The sequence below is a fragment of the Agelaius tricolor genome, unplaced genomic scaffold, assembly GCF_023055355.1.
Source record: "Agelaius tricolor isolate 1412-34295 unplaced genomic scaffold, bAgeTri1.0.p SCAF_106, whole genome shotgun sequence".
NCBI classification, from domain to species: Eukaryota; Metazoa; Chordata; class Aves; order Passeriformes; family Icteridae; genus Agelaius; species Agelaius tricolor.
In genome coordinates this window covers 84,906-112,462 of record NW_027269366.1, presented here as the reverse complement: position 1 = coordinate 112,462, position 27,557 = coordinate 84,906, and the positions used below count along the sequence as shown (strand labels likewise).

Genomic DNA, 27,557 nt, shown 5'->3' with positions numbered 1-27,557 from the left:
AGAATATGTTGCAGTGTATTATTTTGGGGCAGAAAGGGCTCTGAATGGGTAACAGCTTTAGACTTTGCTCCTTCTGAAAAATACAGCATTAGCTGCTGTATTGTTTATTTGGTGGTGGACTAAATACTCTTTAAGGGCTCCTTCCAAACCAAACTACTCCATGATTTCCATCAGTGCTATGCTTGCATTGGTGTAATCTTAACAGTGTATTTCTGTTTTTTTAGGGCTGAACCAGTGCTCACCAGGATAAAAGAAAACAGGAAAAGAGTAATTTCTCCATCATTCGATAACATTAAGTATGATAATTTTGAAATAGAGGAGTATCCCCTCTCAGCACAAGGCTTTGACTGGGAGCTGTGGTGCAGGTATCTGAACCCTCCTAAGTCCTGGTGGAAACTGGAGAACACAACTGCTCCAATAAGGTAATAAATAACTAAATTACAGTGTCTAAAAGCTCTCCTGGGTGTGACAGGGGGCAAGTGGGCTCAGCTGTGTGATAGGTTTTACTGACTGTAAACTTCAAATACTTAAATGTCCTTGATGCCTACACAGTCATCAAGAAAACTCCTGTTTTCAGTAGATGTTTTTAAAGGAAACTTTTGTTTTCAGTAGATCTTTTTAAACAGGTTTCCTGCCCAAGTGGAATGGTAGGCAGGGCTGCTCTGCAGCACTCCGTTCTCCAAATGTCTTGCCTGCTAATTTAGTGCTTACGGGCCAGAAATGGAATTTTCTTTGCAGTTACATTGCATAAGCAGAGCTGACCTGACAGCTGTGTTCTTTATAGTGTTGTCACATAGGTGCACAGCTGTGCTGTGTCCCAGGAGTTAATGTCTGGTCAGTGACACTGTGAGCAAAGGCTGCATTGGGTCCTTGCTTTGGGACAGTCTGGGTCTGCACTTTGTTCCCATGTCCAGAGTGTTGTCAGACTGGTACAGAACAATCCCTTTGTCTCAGGGAGGGGAGTAGTACCCTCTGAACCCACTGAGCAGCTCTGCTGAGAGTACAGGCCTTGCTTGTAGACACACATTCATTCCAAGGAGGGCACTGGTACCTGTGCTCCAGCTCCCTGCAGAAAGGAAGTGTGAATGCTGTTCTTACCTCCTGAAAGCAGAACCTCAAACAGCACTGGCAGCTGTTTTTCATCCAGCAGCTATCTTGGCAGGCAGGCACTTCTCTCAGGTTCTGTCAGTTTAACACCCTCTGAACTGCACTGACCTATGAACAGAACCTAGAATTGGAAAGCAGGAGATAAAAATTAACAGGTTTGCCAAAGACAAACGTGAAAAGGGGTTAATTTCCACAGCATTAGAAATAGTTATTGCTGTTAATGAACTCTGTTGACACTATAAAAATGTTCCTGTGAAGACAGGTTGAGAGAGTTTGGGTTGTCCAGCCTGGAGAAGAAAAGGCTCCAGGGAGGTTTACAGCACCTTCCAGTACCTAAATGGTGATTCCAAGAAAACTGGTAAGGGACAGAAGTAGGGTAGTGATAGGGCAAGAGGGAACAGCTCTAAACTGACAGAAGGCAGGGTTATGTTAGATATTGAGATGAAATTCTCTCTGTGAGTGTGGTGAGGCACTGGAACAGGTTGCCAGGGAGGTTATGGATGTCCATTCATGGAGGTGTTCAAAGCCAGGCTGAATGGGGGGCTCTGAGCAACCTCATCTGTTTGAAGATGTACCTGCTCATGGCTGGGGCTTGGAATGAGATGATCTTTCAAGTCCTTTCCAGCCCAAGCCATTCTATGATCCTGTGATTAATTATACAGAGTAACCATTATGATTTTTAAAATTAAGAGTAGTGAAACACAAAGTAATGACTTTTCCATCTTACCCCTAAACTCTGTTCCACATGAGGACTGGGCAGTGCATGTACTTTATGAATTTCAGGTTTGTCCCCTAGCTCTTTCCCTGGCACATTTTTTAATTCAGTGCAATATGCTGCATGTGTGTGTTGGATAATTAAAACAAGCACACCAACAAACAAAGCCATGTGTCTTGATGGATGGTTTCTATCTGCCTCCATTATTCTTTTAGAATTATAGCAAAGGGAAGCAGGTGCACTGAGAAACACTTAAAAACAACAACAAAGGCAAAAGGACCTATCATAAATGAAGCATAAGTTTTGTATTGATGTTAACTGCTATTTTCTTCATTAATAAATACATCAAAGATGGTCTTTCATTGTTATAAAACGGGTACTATAGCACTTGGAGGCATTAATATATAGATTTCTGTAGAACTGTAGAATTTGTGATTAAGACAGCCTATGATCTGTTTGAAAGCAGATGTGTCCACTAGCTGTAGCTTGAGTGTTCTCCATAAAAGCTGGGTGATTTCTTCTGTACTGCTAATTAATATCTTGTCATTACCAGAGTGCCAGCATAATAATCTGAAAAGACATATTTATTTCTTGCAATTGTGGATTATAAGGTAGGAGAAAAATGAAAAGGCTAAATGACTCTGTATCCTTCTCTACTCATAAGGTGAAATTGTACCCTCTGTGGCTGAACTCTTACCTGACTAAAATTTGCTCTGTGTAGCAAAAATTGGTTGGTTCCCACCATGACATAAGTAGAGTTTACTGATCCAGTAAAGCTATGTGATTTGTTTAGGTTTGGCTCAGGGTAATGGACTAATGTTATGCTGGTAAAGGCAGGCTTTGCTTGATTCTGTATTAAAAAAATGTATCTGGATGGTCCTATTCAAGAAATAATCTCTTTCTTTAGGTAAGCTTACAGACACAAGTTTTTAGCTCTAGCTGAACCTGGCTAAACACACAGAACTGCACATCATTTGCAATTGTCACAGGCAAGAGCCTTGAGGACTTAGCAAGGACAGAGGCTACACTGGCTGGTGCCCCAGAAACAAAACTGGGGCACCTGGATCTCACACTACTAGCACTGAAATCCTTACTGCTCTGGTGAATATTTATGTTCAATAATTTGACTCTAATTTCCTTCAATGGTGCTCATTTCACTTTAGAATTAGGAATGTCAGAAGGCAAGGCTCAATAAAGCTCTTTGAGAAATACTTTCTTAAGAATCTGTTTTGCTGCATCATTTTACCTAGCAATGATAAATACAGTCTGTGCCTGAAAAATAAAATTCTTCATAATTTATCTGCTAATTTTGGTTGCTGATGATTTATTCTTCCAGAAGTCCTGCACTGCTTGGATGCTTCATAGTGGACAGAGAATACTTCCAAGAGATTGGATTGCTGGATGAAGGCATGGAAGTATATGGAGGAGAGAATGTGGAGCTTGGAATCAGGGTAAGGAAGGAAAACAATTAGCCCATACTGGTGGCTTACATTTAAAATATAGCTTACTTCTTATTGCAGAGGGGGAAAGCAGTCCAAACCATGGATGATGGCATGGAAAGGAGATCCACAGCTCTGCAGACATGTACATTTATTTGAGGAGAGAGGAGGGAAAAAAGAGCAATAGCTCTCTTTACAGAACTTAATCTGGGACAAGGGTAGATGTGTAGAATTTGGGATTGTTCTTTCAACAGAGTTTTGCAGAGTTGATAGCTAAATTTCCCTGCTTACCTGTGGTCCCAGACTCAGTAAGAACAGTTTATCACAGGTGTGATGAGAAAAACCTTTCTAGATTACTTGGTTTATTTAAATTAGCAAAATCACTGTGGAGCAAAGTAGAATATAGGGGCATTTATGCTGCCTTCCAGACAGAAGGGAATTAAGGTATTCATAATGTGAATATATTGTGAGTGCATATATTTTCTTTTTCCATTGTACACTCTTCACCTGTTTACTATAATGCAGTATTGTGTGTGATTTGAGTACTTCTTTCTGTATCTCTTCACAGTTTAACACCTTTCTGTTCTCTTTGAGAATCTCTCAGGTTTTTGATAAGGGTTGAATTCCTAGGTAGATAATGGTAGTGAAAAATGGGGTGGTGTGTTATAAAAATCAATTCTGAGCCCTGCTAGGAAAGGTAAGGGAGAGGTAACATTGTGTTTTGAGCCTTTTAGCTGCCAGGATATAAGCATACCATTGTACAATAGCAAAAAAAAGGGTACTTACTGTAAGAATAGATAATTATCTCCTGAGACAGCAAGATAGAACACAAAATACTCATTTTTATTTCTGGCTTCTTGAAATTCTTTTTGTTCCGCCTGTTAGAGATAAAGAGGTTTTTCAGCCAGAGTGAAGCACAGACCCTCTTTCAGCTTTCTCTCTCCCTCTTTCACTTTTTCAAGGAAAGGGAGAGAGAAATGCAAGACTGCTTCTTTTAATAACGTTGTTCTTCTCACTGTAAGGGCCAGAGAGCTGCCTTCTGCTCCCAAAAACTTATTTTGCAGCTCAGTGTTGCAATGAGTTGAAAATTACCATCACTTTGGTTTTTCTGTTCTTTTTCCAACTGACAAAACATTATTGTTTCCTCATGAGTGCAAGGAGTTGTCTCTGGGTTTGCATCATGAGATGTCTCCTGTCTGGGCTGCAGCACTTAGCCTTGGAGGAGTTGATGTTGGTATGTTGGTAGACAAGGCCAGAGAGACACAATCTCTGCATAATTGAAATTTTGGAGTATGCTGGATCACTGAAATAAGGCCTGACACTGCTCTGATTTCCTTATGGCTTTTTCTCTGGCTCCAGGGAAGCAGTGCCTGACCTACATAAAATACTCTCATCTGTAACAGAGTGTAGTGTGCAAGGTAACATAATACGTGCTTCCTTATCTGAATTTATGCTGGCTTGGATCTGCCTGTATGAAAACAAATTCCAGAGCTGTAATAAATTACAGATTGTTTAACAGTTTATTAATGCTCTTCTGACAATCCTCAGTGTGTCTGAGATCATACAAGGGTGAGACTCAGTGAGGGGAGACCTCAGTGTGGTCTTCAATATCCTCACCAGGGGAGGTGGAGGTGCAGGCACTGATCTCTTCACTCGCGTGGCCAGGGGCAGGACCCAAGGGAATGGCCTCCAGTTGTGTCACAGAAGGTTTAGGTTGGATATCAGGAAAAGGTTTTTCACTCACAGGGGTGGTTGGGCACTGGAACATCTCTACATTACTTGTGGTGCTTTCAGCTGTGGGGCTGCTGATGAGTGCCTTAATCAAAATAGTCATTGTTCTACAAAAACGACATTGTAATTACAGTATTAGTGCAATAAATAATGTTTCCCTTTTAAAATGCTGCTCTCCAATCTGTGACTATGTAGGCTCACTGCACCTCCTCTTTCATTGTCGTTTTCCTTTTTTTAAAGAAGTGTCTAGATTTTTTTAGTATTCTGCTGTGTGAAAAGCATTGTCATTCAGGATAATGGACAAGCAGACACTGTCTGTCCAAAATGGCCTGCTAGGGAAATTTTATGCAAATGCTTGTAAGAGCAAACATCTAGAGGAAGAACTGGAGGGTTTATTTTTGACTGCAGAAATAGCACATGTTAGAATCATTTGAGCTACCTGTTTATCTTAAACACAGTGGGTAGAACATGGTCCCATGTCCATCTATCACTGATTTTGTTCCAGAGGATGTAAAACTTCTGTGAGGAATTAGACCCTGACAAATGGAGACTTTTCCCACTATCCTCACCCAGGAGTTATGTTTGTCACCTCATCATCTGCACAAATATCTAGTTATTTATGTTATAGGAGTGCAAGAAAATCACCAACTGTTGGAAACTGTATTTGAAGGATCCATTGCTGGCAAACCATTACAAGCCACAGAGAGCAGGACTTTGGAGGATTGTTCTCTTGATTCTGAATTTGCTTCAGAGCTGCTACTCAGCTCTGTGGGTCTCTGATTTGGAATACTGTTTTAACTACTAAGATTTTTACCCTTGTCTATGGATTTGTAACAGCATTTGTAAAATACTAGACATATATTATTAAATAAATATTAATAGAAATCTTTAGCCTTGAGCTAGAAGCTGGCAGATGAGTTCAAAACATGAATGGATTTGATTCTTAGAAGAAACTCTTTACTCTTCAACCAAATGTTTTCTTGTAAATCTGTTTATTTGCCTCATAAGACAAAAAAAGGCAGGCTGGTTGATGCAGGACTTAATAGAATCCTCTTTGAGCAGTTCAATCATTTTAACTGGGGTTTAGAAAGATTCATTTACTGTCAAGAAGCATCATATTTATAAAATCAAGTTAGAATGAGTGGTGCTTCTTTTTTGTTCAATCATTCCCAATTGAATGGACTTAAGTGTGCTTTTAAATTACCAGGTTGCATTTGGAGGGCAGATTGGAATCACATTTTCATCCATGTGCCCAAGCAGGAACTGTGTTGGTAACTGCCTTAAAAGAATGTGAGTGTAAGGCTGGTGTTTCTCAGTGTCATTTGGGCTCAGCTTCTGGCTTGGGCCTGCACAAGCAGTTCTTGTGGCCGTGGAAGACCCTACAAATCCTCTGCCATCAGTTGCATTCATTCAGCCAGATTCTGCTTTGCATGGTTCATGTCTGGTTTGCAGTAGGCTTCTTAAAGGCCTCTTCCAATTCCTACTGAAGTCAGAAGAAGATTTTCTATCAAAAGCAACCCTGTAGCAATTCTTTTGTCTTTTAAAGCAGCCTACATGCTTGATCAAGCTCTGGAATATCTGTTACAAGAAGTTATTTGTGCCACTTTTAGGGATGCCCTAACAAATACTCCGTGATTTACCTCAGGTCCCAGACTAAGTCATCATCAGAGTCATGGGAATGCAAGCCCAGGCTTTGACTTAGAGTAATTCTGTGTGTCACAAAGTCTTTGTGCTTGCAGATGAATTTGTGTTCACTAGGATATAATGGCCCTCTTAAGTGGGTAAGAGGAAAATTTATTAGAAGGTAAAAGCTCTTTAAGGGATTGGGTCTTGTTCCAACTAAATGCTATATCAGGACTTTACATCGGCTGACCCAGGAGGAAAATTGCATTTATAGTTAGACTGAGTGTGGCACACTACTTTTGTGTAGTATATTTCTGTAGTGAAATTAATTGCTTCATTTCTTGCTAGTCGGGTGGTTTGTCTGCAGACCTTTTGTGAATCTCGTGCTGTTTCTGATGTTGGAGAACTGGAGGAATGCAGTTAATGAATAGAGATGGAGAAATTAGTTACTTGAGCAAAAAATAGTCCCAGGGTTCTTTGGGGTATTTTCCATACATGAGGGTCCCTCTGTGGCAAAGCAAGCAGATGTGAAGTCTGTCATGGCTCTCTCTGATCTATTGTTTTGGAATTCCAGAAGTTAATATTTGTTTGTTAGTTTTGGGCTGGGTCTTTGGGTCTTACCTATCTTGTCTTTTCTTTAACCCCCTCCCCACAACATGCTTCTGGGATCGTGATTTTTCATTGCTTTTTTCATTGCTTCTTAGTTAAGTGAGTCTCTCCCATTTGGTGCCTAGAAACTGATGGCTGCTTACATGTTCCAGCCATTTCCAGTCCACAGTGTGTGTGTATCCTGATTGTTTCTCACCTGAGATCTTTCTTACAATATTGCCCTTGGGATAGTGTTCTTTTTGTTAATCACAGGCAAGTGAAGGTACTTACACTTGGCCCCAAATCCCCATATTTGTGGGGAAACATTTCACCCTTTTTCCTCTTTACCTGGAAGTTTCCAGCAATTTTACCTGTCGGTGTTCCTAACACAGGCCATAAATGACACGAAACTGTGACTATATTGCATGTAAATAGATGTCTGACTTTATTAAGGAAAGCCTTTGCACAGCTGTCCTGGCCATGGCTGGGGTGGAGATAATTTTGTTCCTAGAAGCTGGTACAGTGCTGTGTTTTGGGTTTAGGATGAGGATAATGTTAAACTGCACCAACAGTGTTCAAGCTCAAGTGAAGTTTCACAGCACATAGGCTACACTGGGTTACATTTTCTCCTTCTCCTTGCCATGCTCTTGTTCTAGCTCCTGCAGCAGCTCACCAGTGCTTTGGGCCTGCCAGCACAGTGGTCTGCCCCACACTGCTGCCTCTGAACACCTCTGCTTCAGTAAACTTTTATTTTCTTTCAGATACAGGGTTAATGTTAATGCTAATCAGTTCGTGATTTGCCCTGCTGCCTCACAAACTGTTTTGTTAGGCAGATTGATGGGCTGGCGTGCCAGTGTGATAAATATGGCCAGGAGACTCCTTTAAAAAGGCCTTTATTACCCGAGGGGTCGCACACAGCGCCGCTGCTCCCACAGCACGGTGCTGAGGAGGAGGAGGAGGAGGAGTGCAGCAGGAGGGTGCGTGCAGCTTTGTCTCTCGGCAGAGCTGGGGCTTCCACCCTCAAGAGAATCCTTCGGAAGATGATGTTGGCTTGTAGTCCAGGGGTATCATCCAAGCTGAGCACTATTAAAGTTATGGTGGCAGGATGAAATCCGGCTCTGGTCAAGGGTGGGTGATTTAGTGTGGTTCTGGGGGGTTAAAGTCAGAGTTCATGTGCTGGTTTGTTGTTTTGAGAGGGTTCATATAGTTCCCACAGCCTCTCATTTGAATTCAGTCCGGGTGCAAGGCCTGGGAGCAGGGGAAGTGGTTCCTGACAGGAATGGATACAAATCTAAGGTGAGATGGAAAGGGGCACAAATACAGAGTATGACTGAGAGAGGTACAAATACAGGGTAAAATGGTAACATATAACAACAGCAACTCAAGGCAAGTCCTAGAACTCTGACATTCGATGTTTAACAACAGGCCAACACTTCAAATTAAGACCCTATCCACTTCATTAACATCAACTAGCAATTACTTCTCTGAAAAAGAGCTCTCATCTCCAGGGTTTCATTTCTCACACCAAGAGGTAGAAATGTCAGGAAAGGAACCAAGAAGATTGAAGGGATTTTTCACCAAACTGCTGTGTTGTGGGACTGTTTGCAGGGAGAGGGAGTAGTGGGCTGTGCCATGTGTGCCTGGTGTCCCTTTCTGTCCTTGCTGCTGGGCCTACCTCCATTGCACTCCACTGAGCAATGGAGATCTTCCCCAAATATGCCTCAGGAAAATGAATCAAGATGTTCCCCATTTTTGCACTTGCAGCTATCATCACTTCTTGTAGTCTTAAAGCCATGTTTTTAGCTTGTTTTCAGTAAGAAGGCCCATATCCTTTGCCACTAGGGAATGATTTGCTCTACAGAAAACATCCTCAGTACGTGATCACAAGTGCTGCTCAACAGTACAAGGTTGGTGATGTGTAAAGGCAAAGGGCTGAGAAGTCCAAAAATAGAAATATCCTTAGTTGTTACTCTGAGATAACTTTTAAATACTGCTTTTTCATATAATGATTCTCTTTAAATTTTCGTTAAAGCTTTAAATAGAGAGAAGTTTATTTTGCTTTTATCCATTTTGTGAATTAAGAGGAGACTATTTCTAGATTGAAGCCTGAAAGAAAAAGATGGTAAAGATTGACCAAATGTTGCTTCTTACAAGATGTAGCCAATGCTTTTCATAGCTCACACTTTCACCAAGACAAAAAGAATTCCTTAGCAGTGCAAGTGTGGCATAAGCACTTGCCTAGCACCCTGTGTAACCAGCAGTGGCTTATCTGTGTGCACAGGATTATTCCTGAGGTTAATTTTGTTTTGCAAAGTACCTCACTGTGTCAACAATTTGAATCCCAAGATGACACAGACTAAAATTCTCTCTTTACAGGATTGTAATTCCAACAGGTTAAAAAAAGAAAGGCTCTATTGAGAACAAAACAAGTAATTGCCATGCCTCCAAATTCTGCCAGTCATGACACTACTGAGCTTTTTGGCTTGCTCTGGTTTCAGTCACTCCTACATTGGAATAATTGTTTTTCCCTCTGTTCTTATGAATGCCTCAGCAGGTAATCTGCAGCTACAGCATGTGTAATTATACATTACCAGTGAATCAGTTTTGTGGTTTTGCTGTTTCTGGGGAGAGAACATGTTATTAGCTGCTCCCACAGGAAAGAAAAGTATTACAGCAGCAGCTAACATGGGACATCACTATACCCTACAAGGAAGGATGAGGAGGCACTTGGAGATTTCTCACAAGTGTTTTTTCACCAACTGTGCATGTGTAGTTGCACATTACCAACTGGGAAGTAATACAGATATATTTATGTTTTATGAGAGGAAAGTGTTATTTATAGTGGTATGGGAAATAGTAAAACAGTTTAACTCAATATACACTTACACATCAATGGACTCAGGTGAGATGCAAGTTAATTAGTGCATTATTAGCCTCATGTTTAATGCTCTCCTGCACTTTCAAGTCATAGTGTAATTGCCATTGTACCTTCTTATATTCCAAGTCTTCACGGCCTAAGCTGGGAAGATTCCATATTTGTGGCTTTCCTCTAGAATTTAATTTCCTTGAGATATTTTAATATTGCAAGACTGATTTAGTAATCTAACAAAGATTAGAGGAAGACCAGTGAGGGAGAGCAAGGGGTTGTTGTGGTAGTACAGAAGTGAGTAGATGACTGAGATGGGTTCACCAGGATGGATGCAGCATGTTCAGGTCACAGGTGTGAAGGCCAGACACCTTTATGTGTGTGACAGCACCTTATGTTGTAAGGCAAGGCAGTGAGGCAAAAGACCAGCCTGGCTGAACAGGGAATTCTTCAGGAGCTCTTGCCTCAGTCTTTAATAGTACTGATAGAATTTGGGCTACTGTGCTGTGGAAAGGGACCTGGGGGTCCTGCCAATGGCAAACTGAATGTGGGTCAGCAGTGCCCTGCAGCCAGGAGGGCCAGGCCTGTCCTGAGGCACAGCCAGGAGGGCCAGGCCTGTCCTGAGGCACAGCCAGGAGAGCCAGGCCTGTCCTGAGGCACAGCCAGGAGGGCCAGGCCTGTCCTGAGGGCATCAGGCACAGCCAGGAGGGCCAGGCCTGTCCTGAGGCACAGCCAGGAGGGCCAGGCCTGTCCTGAGGCACAGCCAGGAGGGCCTGCCCTGTCTGGGGACATCAGGTGTGAGGGTTTCCAGGATGAGGTGAGACATTCATCTGACTCTATATATTTTAGAAGGTTGATTTATTATATTATGATGTTATGTTATATGATATGAAAATGATATATTAAAACTATACTAAAGAAAGAGAAAGACATTAGAAGGCTAGCAAAGAATGAATAATAAAAACCCATGACTGACTAGAGTCTTGACATAGCTGGCTGTGATTGGTCATTAATTAAAAACAATTCACATGGCAGCAATCAAAGATGCACTTGTTGGTAAGCAACCTCCAGACCCCATTCCAAGCAATCAGATAATTATTGTTTGCATTTCTTTTCTGAGGCTTCTCAGCTTCTCAGGAGAAAATCCTGGTGAAGGGATTTTTCATAAAATATAACCGTGACAACAGAGGTGGCTGGCACTGGAACAGGCTCCCCAGGGAAGTGGCCACCACAGCGAGTCTGACAGAGTTGAGGAAGTGTTTGGGCCATGCTCTCAGACACGTGGTGTGACTCTTGTGGTGTCCTGTGCAGGGCCAGTGATTGAACTTTGATGATCCTTGTGGGTCCCTCCCACCCCAGCATGTTGTATTCTATGATCAGGCCTTAGGCACAGGGCAAGATGAACAAGACTGATCAGGCTAAGTGTAGCTGTGGTAAGGAGAGAAAGGTAAAGCCATAAAAGATGGCCAGCACAGTACATTGCTCCATGAATACTAAACCAGTGGCAATCCTGTTTTTCAGTCTCCTTTTGTGCTTTTTAAGACAAAAAGTGATTTCTTTTACTTCCTGTTGCTAACATCAACTTGGCAACGCAGTGATTGATGTGTGGGTTCTTGACTGTGCCTGGCAATGAGATGGACACACTTGGCAGAGAACTGGATGGGGCCCTAAGTGACCCTTGCCATGTGTTACCTCCAAGTAACACAGGTGGAGAGTGGTTCCTGCAGTTCCAAGCAGCAGCACACCATGCATAGTTTAACAGTACACTCTAACAGTTTCACAGCTCATTAAGATACATGCAAAATTAATCCCTGCAGAACAAAACAATTGAAAAAGTACATAATGAAGCAATTAGCTAAAAGAGGAAGACAAGTAATGACCATTTAATTTGTGAAGAATCCTTACATGTATTAGGTTTTCAATAAGAGTGTTCTATGAAGGCACAATTAATGTAAAATGAGGCCTGTGAGGCAATTAATGATGACTTCAAAAGTTAGATTTAAGGGATAATTTACATATTAAAACTGAAGAGCAGCTCTAGTTATGTTAAAGTCTTTTATTTTTCTTTTAAAAAGCCTTTTAGATTGTGAGGGGGTGTTTTTGTCGGTTACTTAGAGTTTCACATTAATCTGTCAGCTTGGTTATGAAAAAAGGCTGTTCTTCCATACAAATAAATAAGTTTACCTGAAAGTAAGTATGACAGGATTGTGTGATGATCAGACATATTTAGTAAAGGTTAACTGAATTCAGTGGAGATATTACCTAAATAAATATTAACATATTCCATCCAGTGGGTATAGTTTCTAGCTCTGCAGAGGCAGATACCCAACAAATGTGCACGACAATCCAAAAACTTCCAGGGTGTGATGAAAAAGCCACTGATAGCAACTAGAAATATGAGCCTTGATTTCAGTGATCTTTGTGTCTGACACTCTCTCTGTCCTTTCTGCAGTCACCTGTCCAGATACCAAAATAAAAATGCAGATTCAAAATGATTATGGTATTAAATGCAAATAGCTTATTCCTGCTTGTCTGTAGAACATCAGGCTCGTTACTTTTATCAGTAAACAATTAATGGTAATGACAAAGGATGACAAGATTTTACAATAAATTGTTCCCAAAAATATATTTCAAAGATACTGGTAACTAATTAGTTTGTATCCACAGTAGTAATTAATTTACACTGACTGTTTTTTTAACTCTGGGGCATCTTTAATGAGTACTTCTAATTTTGTAATCTGATAAAAGCAGCTCAGCCACGAGGGTTTGCAGGCACACTGCCTTCTCTGTGCAGACCTCAGGCCACAGAATGCACTTCTCAGAGTTACAGCCAAGCCTGCTCATCTGTTTCCAGCAACTGATATGTGTAATTAAGAAAACAATGCAACCCCCCTTTATGTTCTTACATCATGTTTTCTGTAGTGACAACATGCTGAAATGGAATATCCCTTCCTGTTAGTTAAAGATTTAAATAACCAACAATTTCCCTTTATGTTTTCTAGTCGTAATTTCAGGTAAGAGGTAAACGAGCTGCAAGAAAAGGTTCATCTGTAGGGTGTCCTAACAATCCCTTTGTAAGATCATCTTGACCTTTTAGCCTTGCTCGGTCACTACCTCAGTTTCTCAAAAAAAAAAAAATGTCTAAATAGATCATATACATGTCTAAAATAGTTGCTCTGGGCCTGTCTAGAAAGTGCATTCTTCATGTTTAACAGTTTTCTAAGGCATCAGTTTTGTTTGCAGGAATGTTAATAACCTGAGTTGTGGATGCAGAGTGATCTTGTTATAGTTCTTAGAGTTTACTTCAGTCATAACCATCCATTCTGGAAATGTGCTCTGCCAGTTCCTTTATTACCCTGCTCTCCTCCTGTAGGGCATAACTAAACTATTGAGCTTTTCTCTGTTCAACCTCTTAAAACTTCCACTCACCTCACTTCAGCCAGCTCAAGCTTGTTACTGTTTCTGTGGGGTGAGAACAATGAAACTTCACTAAGGGGGCAAAACCTGGGCTTAGTCTAAACCATTAATGGTAACGTAATTAACTTGAGTGCAGCTCTGGCAGGTTACATCTGCCCTGGCAGTGCTACAGGAGGGTAAACTGGGCACACAGTCTTGCCCAGAACACCACCATTTGTTGTGGTTGTATTCAATCCCTGAATTGACTACTTACAGCATTCCATTTTTTTTAAATTTTATTTTATTTATTACATGAAGCTCCGAAATCTTTCATCAGACCTGGCTTGTTCTGCTTTTCTGCTTTCTCTCTTACTTTACCAGAGTGTTCACAAAGGAGAACACTCACACATAAAACAGTTCACAACACCAACAATGAACAAATACCAGGAAAATCTGGGCACCAAAACGATTCCCAAATACACCCAGCAGAATTTCCAGTTTCCCTTTTGTTACAGACAAATAGAATAGCTACAGTAAATGGCAGGGGCATTAATTTGGTGCTTCTGTCCACTCTTGTCTGTTGTGACTCTGCCACCACTGAGTTACCACAGACTTAAAACCTGGAGCACGATGTTTCCCTTTAATCTTTCTCATGGTCCTTCCAAGAAAAAGGTCTGATTGTGGCAAAATAAATTCTATTTGTGATTAGCAATCAGGCAGTCCTGGTATAATCCTGTGTTACCTTCCTGGGCTTACACGTAACCTGCCAGTCTGAAAGGGGACATATCCCCTCCATCCTTCCCCTTCTTTCCTTTCTTCCAGAGAAACCTTCCACATATCTTTGTAGTCAAACAGAGTAGAAAGAATTTGTATAACATAATGAACTCATGTCTTTGGTCCCAGGTGTAATCCCTGAGGCCTTTGAGGGCCCTTCTTTGCTAGAAATACAGAGCAGCCAGTGTCTGTCCCTTGTCCTTGTCTCTTGTATCTGTGTGTATTGACTTAGAAAATGTAAAATGAGAACAAATGCCTTGAAATGTGGCCATTCTGTTCTCTCTCATGCCTGTATCTGTCACCAGTTGCTAACAACTTTTTCTTTCTATATAGTATCTGCTTCAAGTGTGGATTTTAGCATTTGTTTGCAGAAAACCTTAATGTATCTTTGTATCTGTCCTATAAAAGACGGAGATGCTCTGAACTCCTGTGCTGCTGTTCTCTTTTATTCCCTCTCCAGTGAGGTGTTATCCTCAGATGAAACAGTCTAATCAGAGCTGATGGCCATATTCAAGCCAGTCCCAGGGGCTCTATCTTCCTCTTTGAAGACCCTCAGAAACAGAAGGAAAAACAGAAGGAAAAAGTCACATGATGAGACAATAATCAGTTGTATTTGCATATTTCCTCTTAAATACTTAATCAATATTTAAGCAGTTAATTGTTAATTTAGACCAACTTTTAAAATGTTGTCTTGCTTCCTGCATGAAAGGAGATCCTTTCAAAGCCACCATGGGGTCAGCCTATTCAGCATATTTATCTTTGCCATTAGCTTTTGGGTGAAAGTGCTGCTTCTGTGTAGAGGCCACAAATGCTGTTTGTGCTTCCTGTTGCAGAATGTTCATTACACGAGCAGTCAGCAGCTCCACGTGGCTGTTCTGAGCCCCACCATCGACGACGATGACAACAGATGCCTGGTGGATGTCAGCAGCAGGCCCAGGCTCATGGAATGCAATTATGCCAAAGCCAAGAGAATGAAGCTTTACTGGCAATTTACTCAGGTAATTTTTGCCCAGCAGCCATTTCAGAAAGTTTTAAAGCTCTGTTTCTGTGTTGAAGTGTGAGTAATCTGTTTATTAGCAGAACAGAACCAGATTTATCCTCGCTTGCTTTGCACAGAGCCAGGAAGCTCTGTGCAGGTTTAGTTTTGATCCCAATGTCAGCTACCTCAGTAGGGTACAAAACTTGTATTATATTTTCTGAGTTCACCATTAATAACTCCTAAGGCACAGCACTGTTATGGGGAGTGGAAAAAAGGTTATTTCAGTGGAGTCAAATGCAAAGTAACCTATTTAGGAAAGAGGAACAGAAATCTGTTTGGTTTTCTTTTAGAAGTAGCTGTCACAAATGGTGGTAGTGGCTCATTGGTGCTAACAGCCTCATAATGAGCTAGTTCTGCAGTTTCTTTTGTAAAAAGGCTCAGGCTTTTACACATGAGTGTGAGAGAGGCAGAAAGAGGCTCGAGGAAAGGCTGGGAGGTGCTTTCACAGGGATGAGAATGCTGATAGGACACTAAGGCCAGGCCTGGTGTCTGCATTCCTAACTGATTTAGAAACATGAGGGAGAGTAAAGAATCCACACAAGTTCTGGGGCTGGAAAAGGTGCTCCAACACTTAGGGAGATCACTGTGGTTTAGCTAAGAGGAAACAGCAGGGTGACTCAAGGCATCTCAGTGCTTCCACAGTGGAACACTTCCAACCACTGGAACCTGTTTTGGCTTCAGGCTAACCTATACCCTGAGGACAAAACAGGTTCCAATGGTTGGAAGCCAAAGACAGTCAAATTCTGTTTTTCAAAGAAAGATGAGTTTTTCCTAAGGGAAGTTTAACACAGTGGAACTTTGCCATGTCAGGTGCTGGCAAGCAGATTTGTGGTGGTTAGTGGTGAAAAAGCCATTTTCAATAACTAGACACTATGATCAGAGTCCCAGGGAGCTCAGCCTAAATTCCATGTTAGAATATGCAGATCAATTGAAATACTGGTGCAAATTCATTTCCTAATTTTCTTCACTTTGCACTCAATTTATTTCTTAGGCCCTAGAGACTGGTTTAATCATAAGCATATAATGATAATGCAAGTAGTTCAGTTTCTGGGTTAAAATGCATGAAGCCTCCTTCTTATGAAGCATTCAGATTAGAAAACTTAGATTACTTAAATACAACACACACACAAACGAAATAAAATCATCATTCAGTATTTTTGTTTTCCAAGGGAGTTATTTCTCACAAATAATCTCATCTAAACCCCATAAACCTTTGGAAGTCTGTTAACATGTCTGGGAAAGATATAAAAATCTTGGGTTTCCTAGTTGTGCTGAAAGGAGTTTCTCATTTATCTGGCTGAAGAAGAGTACCTAGGTATAACCTATGCTAAGGCTGGTAAATAGCAATGTGAAGTTGTGTTCCTCACATCACTTGTGCTATATTAGGACAATATTTTCATCCATGGAGAGAAAAAGAGAAAGAACAAGGCAGTGAGGTGCTCCTAGGCATGAGCTGCAGCTGCAGGATGTGAATGTGTATAGGTTTGGACCCCTCACTGTCAGCAGGACATGGAGATGCTGGGAGGTGCCCAGAGCAGGGCAGCAGAGCTGGTGACAGGTCTGGAGCACGAGGCTGAGGGAGATGGGGATGTGGTGTTTGTGAGGGTCCCCAGGACGAGGTGAGAGATGAAAATCTGACTCCATGTTCCCAGAGGGCTGATTTATTATGATAGGCTATGCTGTTATTCTATTCTATTCTATTCTAGAATGCTATACTAAAACTATACTAAAGAAAGAGAAAGGATACATCAGAAGGCTTCACAAGAATGAATAATAATAAAAACGTGAGACTCCTCAGAGCCTCAACACAGCTGGACCATGATTGGCCATTAAATTAAAACAATTCACGTGGAACCAATCAAACATTCACCTGTTGGTAAACAATGCCCAAGCCACATTCCAAAGCAGCAAACACAGGAGCAGCCATCAGATAATTATTGTTTTCCTTCCTCCCTGAGGCTTCTCAGCTTCCCAGGAGAAAATCCTGGGCAAAGAGGATTTTTCAGAAAATGCCATGGTGGCATGGGGGTGTATAGTCAGAAGAAAAGGAGGCTCCTGGGGCCCTCATTGCTCTTTGTGAGGGGAGGCTGTAGCCAGGTGGGTGTTGGTATCTTTTCTCAGAGCTAGGAGGAGAGGAAATGGCCTCGAGCTGTGCCAGAGGAGGTTTAGATTGGATATCAGGGAAGGGTTGTCAGGCAGGGGAATAGGCTGCCCAGGGAAGTGGTGCAGTCCCCATTCCTGGATATTGAAAAGACACCTAAAAGTGGCACTTAGGGACATGGTTTGGTTTGGTTATGAAATTGATAGTGTTGAATTAATAGTTGAACTCAATGATCTGAAAGGACACTTCTGTAATTCTATGTACAACAGGGATATTACTTTTATTAAAACCAAATAGGAAGGCAAAACCTAGGAATATACAACTTGCTGCATCACAGATCACAAAATTATTTAAGTGGATTATTTACCTAATCCAGAAGACTGTCCCAGGCAATGGGCAGTGCTTGCAGTTTCACAGAAATGAGCTGTTGTGAGCCAGCAATTCACTGTAAGTCCAGGAGGAGGATTTCCTTCTTGACCCCTGATTTGCTCTCTTGGAGAAGATTGAGGCTTGATTTGTCTGAATGATCATCTCAGCATGCCTAAAAAGAGCTATCAGCACTCTTAAAATTAACTCAGCCATCAGAAACATCTAGTCAGTCACTGAACACTGATGTCTGAGACAGGGAATTCAACAGGTTTCCTGTACTCTGATAAATCACCAATAGCTGTAGCAAATTTTTAACCTAACACTTATTTTTTCCTTAGAAGCTTTGTTCACCAGTTCCTCACTGCTATTCACAGGTATGCATCCTTTGGAATGCTAAAGGCAGGTCCCACTGATGTCCATTCCCCTACTAAGCAAAGTCCTGGTTTTATTTCATGTTACTGTATTTTGTAATTCCCCACCATCTGAACAGTCCATCACACTTCAAAACAGCTTTGTTGCCTTCCTCTGTCTTACACTTTGAACATCTTGAAGCAGGCCTAGATCACAGCAGATAAATCAAGCCTGAGTTGTTTGCAGAAATAATTTATGTAATCTCAGAATGAAAAAGGTAACTTTTCTGAGAGTTTCACAAAATGCAGTGCTAAAACAAATAAAGCAAATGTCTCCAGCACTCCTGTTTTTTTCTTGGTTGTATCAAGGTATTGTTTCACTACAAAAGCAGCTGTTGCATGGCACAATAAATGAAAAGATAGGAAAGAATTCTGGGTTTAGTTAGAGAAGAATTACCCTGCAGAAAACATTGGGCAAAGCATTAACTTTGGATATTTTCCATAGGTTGAGTCTCACATATGACTCCAGAAGTGTTTAAAATGCAGGATTTGCCTATATCCAACTCTTCTACTAGAGGGAGTATAAAATGTAGCAGTTGTTGCTGTGAACTGACATAGTTTAGAAACACATCTTAAGTTCTAGGTTAGTGCTTGAGTATCAGAGTTGGAGCACAGAGTAGCCAGTGAGCCCTGAATGTGGTGGGTTCTGCATATGGAGGTTTCTGAGTGCTGCCCAGTAGCATAAGCAGGCAGATTAGGGCAAGGGAAAACACAAAAGACAAGTGTGAACATCATCCCCTTTAGTGATGAGGAAAATAAAATCAGAAATACCCATCTGTGAATCATCCCCCATCAGCATGCATCTCTGCAGCTTACTCCTTCAAGTTCCCAACCAGGCAGTTCTTGCTGAGTGCTGGTAGGGGTTGCTCAGGACAGCTGTGGTCAGAAAAGCCCAGCACAGCATCCTCAGCTGCAGGGCATGGAGCCAGTCCTTCCTTTTCACAAACGGCTTGCTAGGCAACCCTGGCTCTCAGAGCATCAACACAACCCAGCATCATCTGGGTTTGCTGCCACATAAAAACCAACAATGCATGCAGCTCTAAGTTCTGCATTTCCCATCATTATCAGGGCCATGTAGGGATAAAGGATTCCCTTTTTAATCTGCTTTCCACTCTGCCACAGCCACCCCCCAGCCCTGAGACAGTGTTCAGTAATTAATTACAAAAATCTCATCATACACCTAGAATAGCTGTTTCTGCGTGTTTTTCTAGCATGTCAGGAAGATTTCCTGGCCCCTGCTGATTGAGTAATAATTCATGTTTACTTTCTGTAAAATATCTTAGTCTGGCTAATGTATTCTTCTCCAAAACTTCTGGTTTTGTAGTCTTATCCCAATTTTCTGTAGTGAAACACATTTCCAGCGGTGATATCCTGAAGAGCTTCTTGGTATTTCAGTAAAGGCTTGAATTTAATTATTTTCAGGTTATTATTTTTCTTAATCTTGCTATTACCAGGACTGCAACCTGTTATAAATCTGTGATAATTTTTTTTATATGTGGAGAAATGTTAGTGATAGGTAGAGATCCACGTGTTCCATTTCTGATTTTTATGCTGCATCTCTCTAATTTCTTTTCTATTCCAATTACATTCTCTGAATGAAGCTGCATTTCCTTGTACCAGGTTTAATTGCTTTTATTTTAAAACCTTAATTAACAGTATAGTGTATTTCTACATCCTGGAGAGAGTAAGCAAATCAGACCATCCAGTCTAGAGTAAAGAAAACAGAAAATGATTGCACAGATGTCTAGTTATTAAATCCTGCTCTGGACATGCAGATGAGGCTGCTTCATTTGATTTGTCACAGCTGCAGTATTAAAAATTTAGTGCAGCATTAGGAAAATGTAGCATTTATGATCATGTAAAACCTGAACACTCAGATGTCTTGGGAAAGGAATGAGACAAAATTGTGATGCAGACATTGAAGCTGTGTAACTGTTGAATGGTGTGCCTAATCCCTCTGTCAGAGGATGTTTCACAGTGTTTACACACTGAGTACCAGCAAGGGGATGTCAGTGCTTGGGTGGCTACCTGACAACAGAACTGGAGTGCAGGAGGAGGGAAAGAGTTTACATTTCCCTTAAGAAATGGTTTGGCTGATCCCTACTATAGCACTACTTAAGTTTACATTGTACATCATAATTAGTTTTGTTTAGTACTGGAAAAATGAATTCAGATTTTAAGTGAGTCTTGTAAAAATTCTCATGTGCTTAGCTACCCTTTAAACAAAGATTCAAATAGCTGAACAGATAACGATATATTTTTAATATATAAACCTGCTGTATATGATACTTCATATACATAAAAGCAGTTAAATGCACCTCATTTTCACAGTACTCATCTAAAATATATTAGGAAGCATGTGTTTGAGTAAGGGCAGCTATCAGTATACTTCAGTGAGAAATATTTGAATTAAAATAGTTCAAGTTAATTGATGAAACATTTGAACAGGAAAGGATATGTTCAAGAGCCTGCTTTACTTCCAGCACACCTGTTAGACAAAGAGTTGGAAAATTTGTCATACTTCTTTGCATTCAAGAAGAGGTTAATTCATTTCCTCTATGTTATATATATCTGTGTCCTTTATACAGCTAAAAAGCAGAAAATTTAAACTGAATACCATCATCCAATATTTCTAAGAAATGGGCAATACTGAAAATGCATAAATTACTGGATGGGATAAATTATTCCCTTCTTCCTGTGAACATTTTCTTATTGCTTCCACATCCATACAGAGGTGAATCACACGGAGGAAAAAAATAGATATATTTTTTGTATAATTTGAGTCATTTTCTTTAGGTTTAAATTTGGTGTACTAAGAGTCACTGAAAATGTAGCCCAGTATTCCTGGGAAATGCACAAGGAGATCAAGTGTTCTGTTTGAAGTGGAGATTGTCTCATACACCTCACCATAATTCTTTGATTCAAATGTATCAAAGCAACAGCAAAGATTAGAGTTTCTGCCTCAAAGGCAGAGTGAACATGTAAATATTTGAGGTCACTGGTTGAGGTCCACATAGAAAATTAATAGACTGGAGAATGCAGTGATCTATACAGTGTATGTGATAGGAGGCTGGATATACTTATTAACCTTTAAGGACCTTTTTCTGAAAAATCCAGGTTTAGGCGAGCATGTTTTTTCTCTTTCAGGCAGAATAACAGGAGCTTTAATATGATGAGCAAAAAGCAGGTGTAAACTCTGAAAGGAAAAGTGTTCCCTTTAGAGTAAGTCCTTAAAAACAGCCATCAGTCTGATTTGCAGTAATGCTGACAACCTCCAGCCCTCATCCTTCTTCTCTGCAAGTGACCGGGCCTTACAGAGTGATCAGGTTTGGTACCTGTGCATCTGCCACCCCCAGTAAACCAAAACAGATCCCATAGAACAGTTCAGCAAAAACTAGCCTGTCTAAACTGTCTGATTGCTTTGCACAACTTTGTACTGCAAGGGGTTGCAGGCACAGCAGATGGTGTCCTTAAATGCCATGGCACTGGATAAATTCTGCTTTAGTGAAGGACTGGGAAGGAAACCCCTTCCATCCAGTAGAAATGCAGAAAGTGCAGTAACTCTGAAGGAAGTCAGAAGCGTTGCTTTCCACTCTGTGTACCAGGATGTTGACTTGGGACAGTGTTAGCATTAACAGTACACTTACAAATCACCCAGTCAGCCTTCTGTGTGTCTGAGTACCAGCAGGAGCTGAGAACATTTGTGTTTCTCACAGGAATTGCTTCAATTTGCTTTGCAAAAACCATGCAGTTCCCAGTCAAACCTGTTAGTGCTGACACATTCAGTCCATTTTTTACAGAAGAGTTGACCTGGATGCTTATTTATCCTCTTGAGACTCCTTCTGCCATTGAGCTGTCTCTCATCATCAGTGCTCTTAATCCTAATTCTGTTCAATTGCCCACAATGCCTCTTGAAACTTCTTTCAGTCTACAGAATTATGTTTAATGTTTCATGCTTAAAGACATTACTCTAGGCTATCAAGTTTTGCCTTTAAATTGGAAAGTAGAGATCTTGCCTAGAATGGGGGAAGGAACCCAGATGGGCATCTCTCCTTTCAGTGAGCATGAAGTGTAGTAACACAATAAACCCTTTTGCCAAGCATGCAGTAAATCCAATTGTGAGAGTTTTATACAAGTTTGGATAACTGCTTACTATAAAAAAAAGGCAAAAAATAATTCACTTAAAGGGCACCTTTGCTTGCATTTGGCTTTAGGGTTCCAAATGCTAATGATGGCAACAGACTGCAGAAACCATTCAGGAATGCTGGAATTTGGAGGCCAGGCCAGTTAGAGGAGCACAAGACAGTGTTAGCTTTTGATGCCTCAGTCCTGCCTGCTCATTTTTTTCCTGGAGTTACTCAGTTTGTGTGCTTTAATCCTTACACAGCTCACTAGTTCAGGCTTTGCAGCCTGTATTAGGTGCACTGTCAGCAGTCCAGAGCTGACAGGACAGTACCACTGTCCCAGGCTTGGATTGGGCATATGAAGGGGTGAAAACAGACACAGTAAGTAGAAAAATAACAGGAAATTTTAAGTAATGTGTGTGAATTGAGTATAGAAACCTTCCTCCCTGTACTTCAGAGCAGTTCTAAAGCCAAAGCAGAGGCAGAGCTGAACCAGGCACTGCTCTTGTTCCTCCCTGTCTGTGTGGATCTGAGAGCCAGCCGTGCTCATCCTGCCTTTCTTCCTTGCTGCACCCCAGGCCATTGCTGTAGGACACATTCAAGGCCCTGTGCAGAGGAGAACAAGTGGCTCTGTGGGGGTTTAAATGATCTGCCCAGTGCCCTGAAGAGCTGCTGTGCAGGTGAGCTGGGAGTGCTCATCCAGCTGTGCTGCAGCCCCGTCCTCACACGTTCACCACAGCTGGATTTCACCAGAGCCCCCGGGGCAGAGTGCAGCCACTGGCTTTCAAAACACTTGCAGAATGTTTGGGCCTAACTCTTTGGGGAGGATTTAATTTTCTTAATGACTCTGAGTAAAGTGTGCACTGCACCCACTCTGAAGGCTGAAGCAGTGGCTCTGCACAGGCCTCTCATCTCTTGGAAACAGAACAGCTTAGCTCCTCACAGGGCTTGAGCCTTCACATTTCCCTTTTGTGGTTAAAAAAAGCACATCTTGCTAGAAGCATCTGTGCTCCCTGCAATACTCAATTCACACACATGAACCACTACTTAATTTTGGTGTCTCTTTGTATTCCATACAGCAGCTCCAATGTACTCAGCTGGCTGGTTTTCAGTAGCCAATGCAGAGCACTTTCCCCACATCAAAAAGAGCTTCCTTGGCTTTTTATCTCCCAACTCCCTTGTTTCTGTTAAATAAAAGCCAGATTTTACATGAGGGCACTTCAGAGAGAGTGAAGGAGTGTGAGGGGGCTTTTAATATGGTTTTTTGGTTGCTTGTTTGTTTTGTTTTTCCTTAGGAATGGTTTACACTTAGTTGGTGTAGCTGCCTGTATTAGTGTTTCTCATGAACACATTTACTATAACACCTAGGTCTGCTCTACAAAATTTAGAAAAAAGGAAAAAACGTTGTCTCCACAGTGAACATCCTCCTTCCTCCGCCCCCAAATCCACATGGCATTTCAGCCCATTCAAGTGAAAGAAACCCTTAACCACTGACACAAATGGGAATTAAGCAGAAAGATTCTAAGTCCTCATGGCAGTCTTTAAGTTTTAACCCTGTGCCTTCCTCTACCTAACAGAGCTCCAAGTGCTGTACTTCACAAAAAAATGGAGAGAGGGAATTCTGTTCCTGTTCTTATGCCAGTAAATTAGAAATGACAGGAGAAGCCTAAGAGTGCCATGCACAGAGTCATATCCCAAGTCCAGAAATCAGGCAAATAATGGACCCCAACTAAGGCAGTTTTCTAACAAGACAAAGTGGGACAACTTTCCTCAGCTTCAGTGCAGGTTCCGAGCTGAGAATGTCTCAAGCACCAGAAGTCGGATGAGAGACAACCAATAAATGGAAGATGCAAAACTGCTTTACATAGCTAACAGCGACACAAGCACCTCCAGCATCAGCTGAGAACACAGGGAAGTTCATCTTGATTTTGGCTTTAGGCAGAAACACTTGTAAGGTGTAATTCCCAATTGCCAGTTTAAGCCAAGAGAGCTGAGCCTGGGTGCCATGCAACCCTGAGTCTCCCCAGTGGAAAACCACACTCTACAGCTTTCATCCAGGATAGAAATGTTATTCTGGAAGAAAACAGGATAACTGTTCCTTTCACAATGAGAAAATATCCATTACCTCAGAGTTTCACATGTGAATAATCTGGTTCAGAGCTCATTAAATTAACTTGGAGAAAAAAAAAATCAACCTCACTACAGTGATCTCTAGAAGGCCAAAGTAACAAAGGGAATGGGGGAATGAGATTGGTGGAGGGGCAGGGATAAACTGTGAATGTCTAGGATAAGACAAGAAATGGCATATAATACAGAACTGAAAAAACTTTCATCTTAGTTTCTTCAAATTTCTTGTATGTCATGCAGTGTTATTACTTTTGGATAGTTTGGAGTTTATTTTCCCACCAGGCAGCCAAATTTAACTACTGTTATTAATACAAATGTCAATAACAGTTACACAGCAGTGGGAAAATACAGTTCATTCAGCATTTCATTATGGAGGTGTATTAAATGCCTCTGCAAGCCTGTCTGTCTGGCAAAGTAATCAGTGGGAGTTTTATCAAGGCTGCACATAGGCCTACCAGGAGGATTTATGGGAGCCACACGTTTCAAATTTTTGTGGATTATTCTAGAAATGTCCCTCTTGTCCAAAGCTATATTTAAAATGTGGAGCTTTCAAACCTAATTCTGTATTTCATTAACCAGACCCAAAATGGTATTTTAGAAGTCCCATCTCAGAGAAAGTTCTCGCTAAGCATTACTGGTGGGATAGGAGGGGACCCTGAGCCACCTGTGTGCATGAAGCAGAACCTGCCCTGAGTGGCACAAGCTGCCCCTGGCTGGGGAACAGCACACAGCCTTTCTGTGGGGTTTGTGCCAATGCCCTTCCACTTTGTAATGACTTTATAATACAAGGGACAACACAGACTTGAACAGAGCTATGAGGTGGTGGGCTTTTGTATGGAATTGGGTATTCAGTTTGGGTTTTTTACAGAAACTCTTTTTTCCCATCGTACCTATAAGCGATTTGAATGCTTCTGCTCCTTCCATACTTCAGGTGTACTAATCTGCACCAAATCCTTTCTTTGATTTACAGATTCAGCCAGTGATTCTCTACACAAGCCCAAGGTCCTTTTTAGAGAAAGCCACTTTCAGACCTGTGTGCAATTTACCCTACTCTATCTCCATGTATCTTGGCAGAAACCTCCCAGACCCTGATGTGTACACGTTATCTGTTGCCTTCCTTAGACAGGAGAGAGGAGGAGAGAACCAACTGAAAATAGATTTCAAGAGGGGGAAATGTAATTTATGTCACCTGCATGACAATTTAATTGTAATTGAGGTCTATAGGTTTTTGTGTGATAGCAGAGATTTAAAGCTTGATGCAACTCAACAATGAAGGCAAGGCTTTAATAAGGCAGCATTAAGCTGGGAATTGAACAGAATCAATACTGAGAATTAGCAAGAAAAGATTATAAAAGACATTTCAGTATTCAAGGAAAAAACAGTTTTTGCATTTGATCATTTATGCAGCATACCATGGCTGTGTTTTGCCTTATTTTGGTGTTCAGAAGTGCAGCAGAACCACAAAATCAGGGAACTCAAGCAAACAGGAAAGCTTTTGGCTTTTTTATGGTTAAAATGCATGGGTAGAAACACAGCTCCATTCCAGAAATCCCATTTGCTGAAATGGAAACCAAGCAATTGAGACTATTGCAAACTGCATCAGAGATTAAACCAGCCTGCAACAAAGGAACCTTCATTCCAAATCCAGCAAATCCTCACCTTGTCTCTAACTGTAAAGGTTTTCACAGTAGATGGACACTGGAATGTTCTATAACTTCTGTTACCCCGCAGGAGCAATGCAACAAGGTCAGTGTTTAACACAAACCCCTCTTTTTCTTTTTCTTTTTCTTTTTCTTTTTCTTTTTCTTTTTCTTTTTCTTTTTCTTTTTCTTTTTCTTTTTGCCCCAATCTCTACAGGGAGGTCCTATCCAGAACCGAAAATCCAAGCGCTGCCTGGAATTGCAGGAGAACAATGAAAATGAATTTGGATTTCAAGTGGTCCTTCAGAAGTGCACTGGACAACGCTGGTCCATAACAAATGTCCTGAGAAGCTTGTCATTATAGCAGACTAAATTTTGTACCCATTTCTTTTGCTACTGTGTAGCAAGTACTGCATTGTCGCCTGCTGTACTGTATCCCTCCCGCTCCCCGTCCCCCCAGCTCCTTCTCTCCCCTTTTTGTCTCTGGTTTGATTTTGTGAGTGTGTGGAAATAGGGTTTGTGGGCTGGAAATAAGAAGTTTTTATTTCACCATGATGTTTTCACGACATTTATAGAGATGCTGAATGACAGGTGACGGGTAGGCTATCCTAAAATATTTTACAACTGTAACTATTAAGCAAATGGAGAATATTTATATCTCAAACTTTTATTGAATAAAAAAGCCCAAACACTATTACTGGGTAGGTGTCTCCATGGAAATCAATTTGGAAGCTAAGTGCTGGTTTCATTGCTTCATTAACCCAAGCCTGATCCTGGCATGTTGCTGCAGAGCATCAGAATTCTGCAGACTTTGGATAAAGAGTTCTACCTGCACACCAGCAGCTACAGCAAGGGAGGATTTTCTCCAGTCTCCCTCCAGAGCTCTGTCTAGGCCACGGTAGGTACCGGTGTGCAAATACAGGGGAAAGGTCTGGGGTGTGGAGGTGTTATGTCCCCAAGTATTTTTCCTCTCCAGTACCACTTAATAAAACCCCAGAGAAAGCTCCAGGGCTCAAGTGAGGCAGGGAAGAGAATTTATTAAAAAGAAGGGAAAAAATATCCCAAGAGAAAAGCAGCAGCTACTGGAAGAAAAGTAAAATATAAACCCTGACATTTCACAGTGGGCTGGCCTCCATTTCAGTGGCTGAACCTTCCTTCCAATTCTTCATTGTTCTTACAAGTCTTTTTTTTTTAATGCAGTTGTTCCCTGGGTGCTGCAGACTTGGGTAAAAGTGGCTCCATCCAAGAGAAAAAGGGATGAATTCACTCTGCTTTTCTTCCTGCCTTGAAGGAGGTGTGAATGCAATTCCATATCACTTCATCTCTGCTCAGACTGGCGAGGAGAGGAAATTTGATGAGGTAAACCAGAGCACTGGGATTACTAGAGTTCATTTCCAGCAGCTTTTATTTGTATGTAAATTCCCCCGTATTTTGATCAGTTTTTCTTGACAATAACAGTACACCTACCACATCTACCAGCTGATAAGGAGATACTGACAATTAAAGGA

At 41.3% G+C, this 27,557-nt stretch overlaps 2 protein-coding genes and 1 long non-coding RNA gene across 5 annotated transcripts in view; 2 read left to right on the top strand and 1 right to left on the bottom strand.

The window, feature by feature from the left end:
• Positions 1-27,557, bottom strand: part of LOC139586174 (uncharacterized) — a 132,707-nt gene that overhangs the window by 81,324 nt on the left and 23,826 nt on the right. The window lies entirely within an intron of this gene.
• The window catches only part of LOC139586170 (uncharacterized), a 266,979-nt gene that overhangs the window by 216,061 nt on the left and 23,361 nt on the right, over positions 1-27,557 (top strand). The gene's annotated exons all lie outside the window — the stretch shown is intronic.
• LOC139586173 (polypeptide N-acetylgalactosaminyltransferase 18-like) lies at positions 230-26,743 on the top strand. Its single transcript, XM_071419382.1, has 4 exons — positions 230-422; positions 3,159-3,273; positions 15,073-15,237; positions 26,267-26,743. The coding sequence occupies exons 2-4, from the start codon at positions 3,232-3,234 to the stop codon at positions 26,411-26,413; spliced, it is 354 nt and encodes a 117-aa protein (XP_071275483.1). The 5' UTR covers positions 230-422; positions 3,159-3,231; the 3' UTR covers positions 26,414-26,743.

Bases quoted from the DNA above. Each gene is read 5' to 3' on its own strand.
- LOC139586173 (XM_071419382.1), top strand. From the start codon at position 3,232: ATGGAAGTATATGGAGGAGAGAATGTGGAGCTTGGAATCAGG. The intron at 3,274-15,072 runs GTAAGGAAGGAA...TTCCTGTTGCAG, and splicing joins ATGTGGAGCTTGGAATCAGG to AATGTTCATTACACGAGCAG. The intron at 15,238-26,266 runs GTAATTTTTGCC...CAATCTCTACAG, and splicing joins TTTACTGGCAATTTACTCAG to GGAGGTCCTATCCAGAACCG.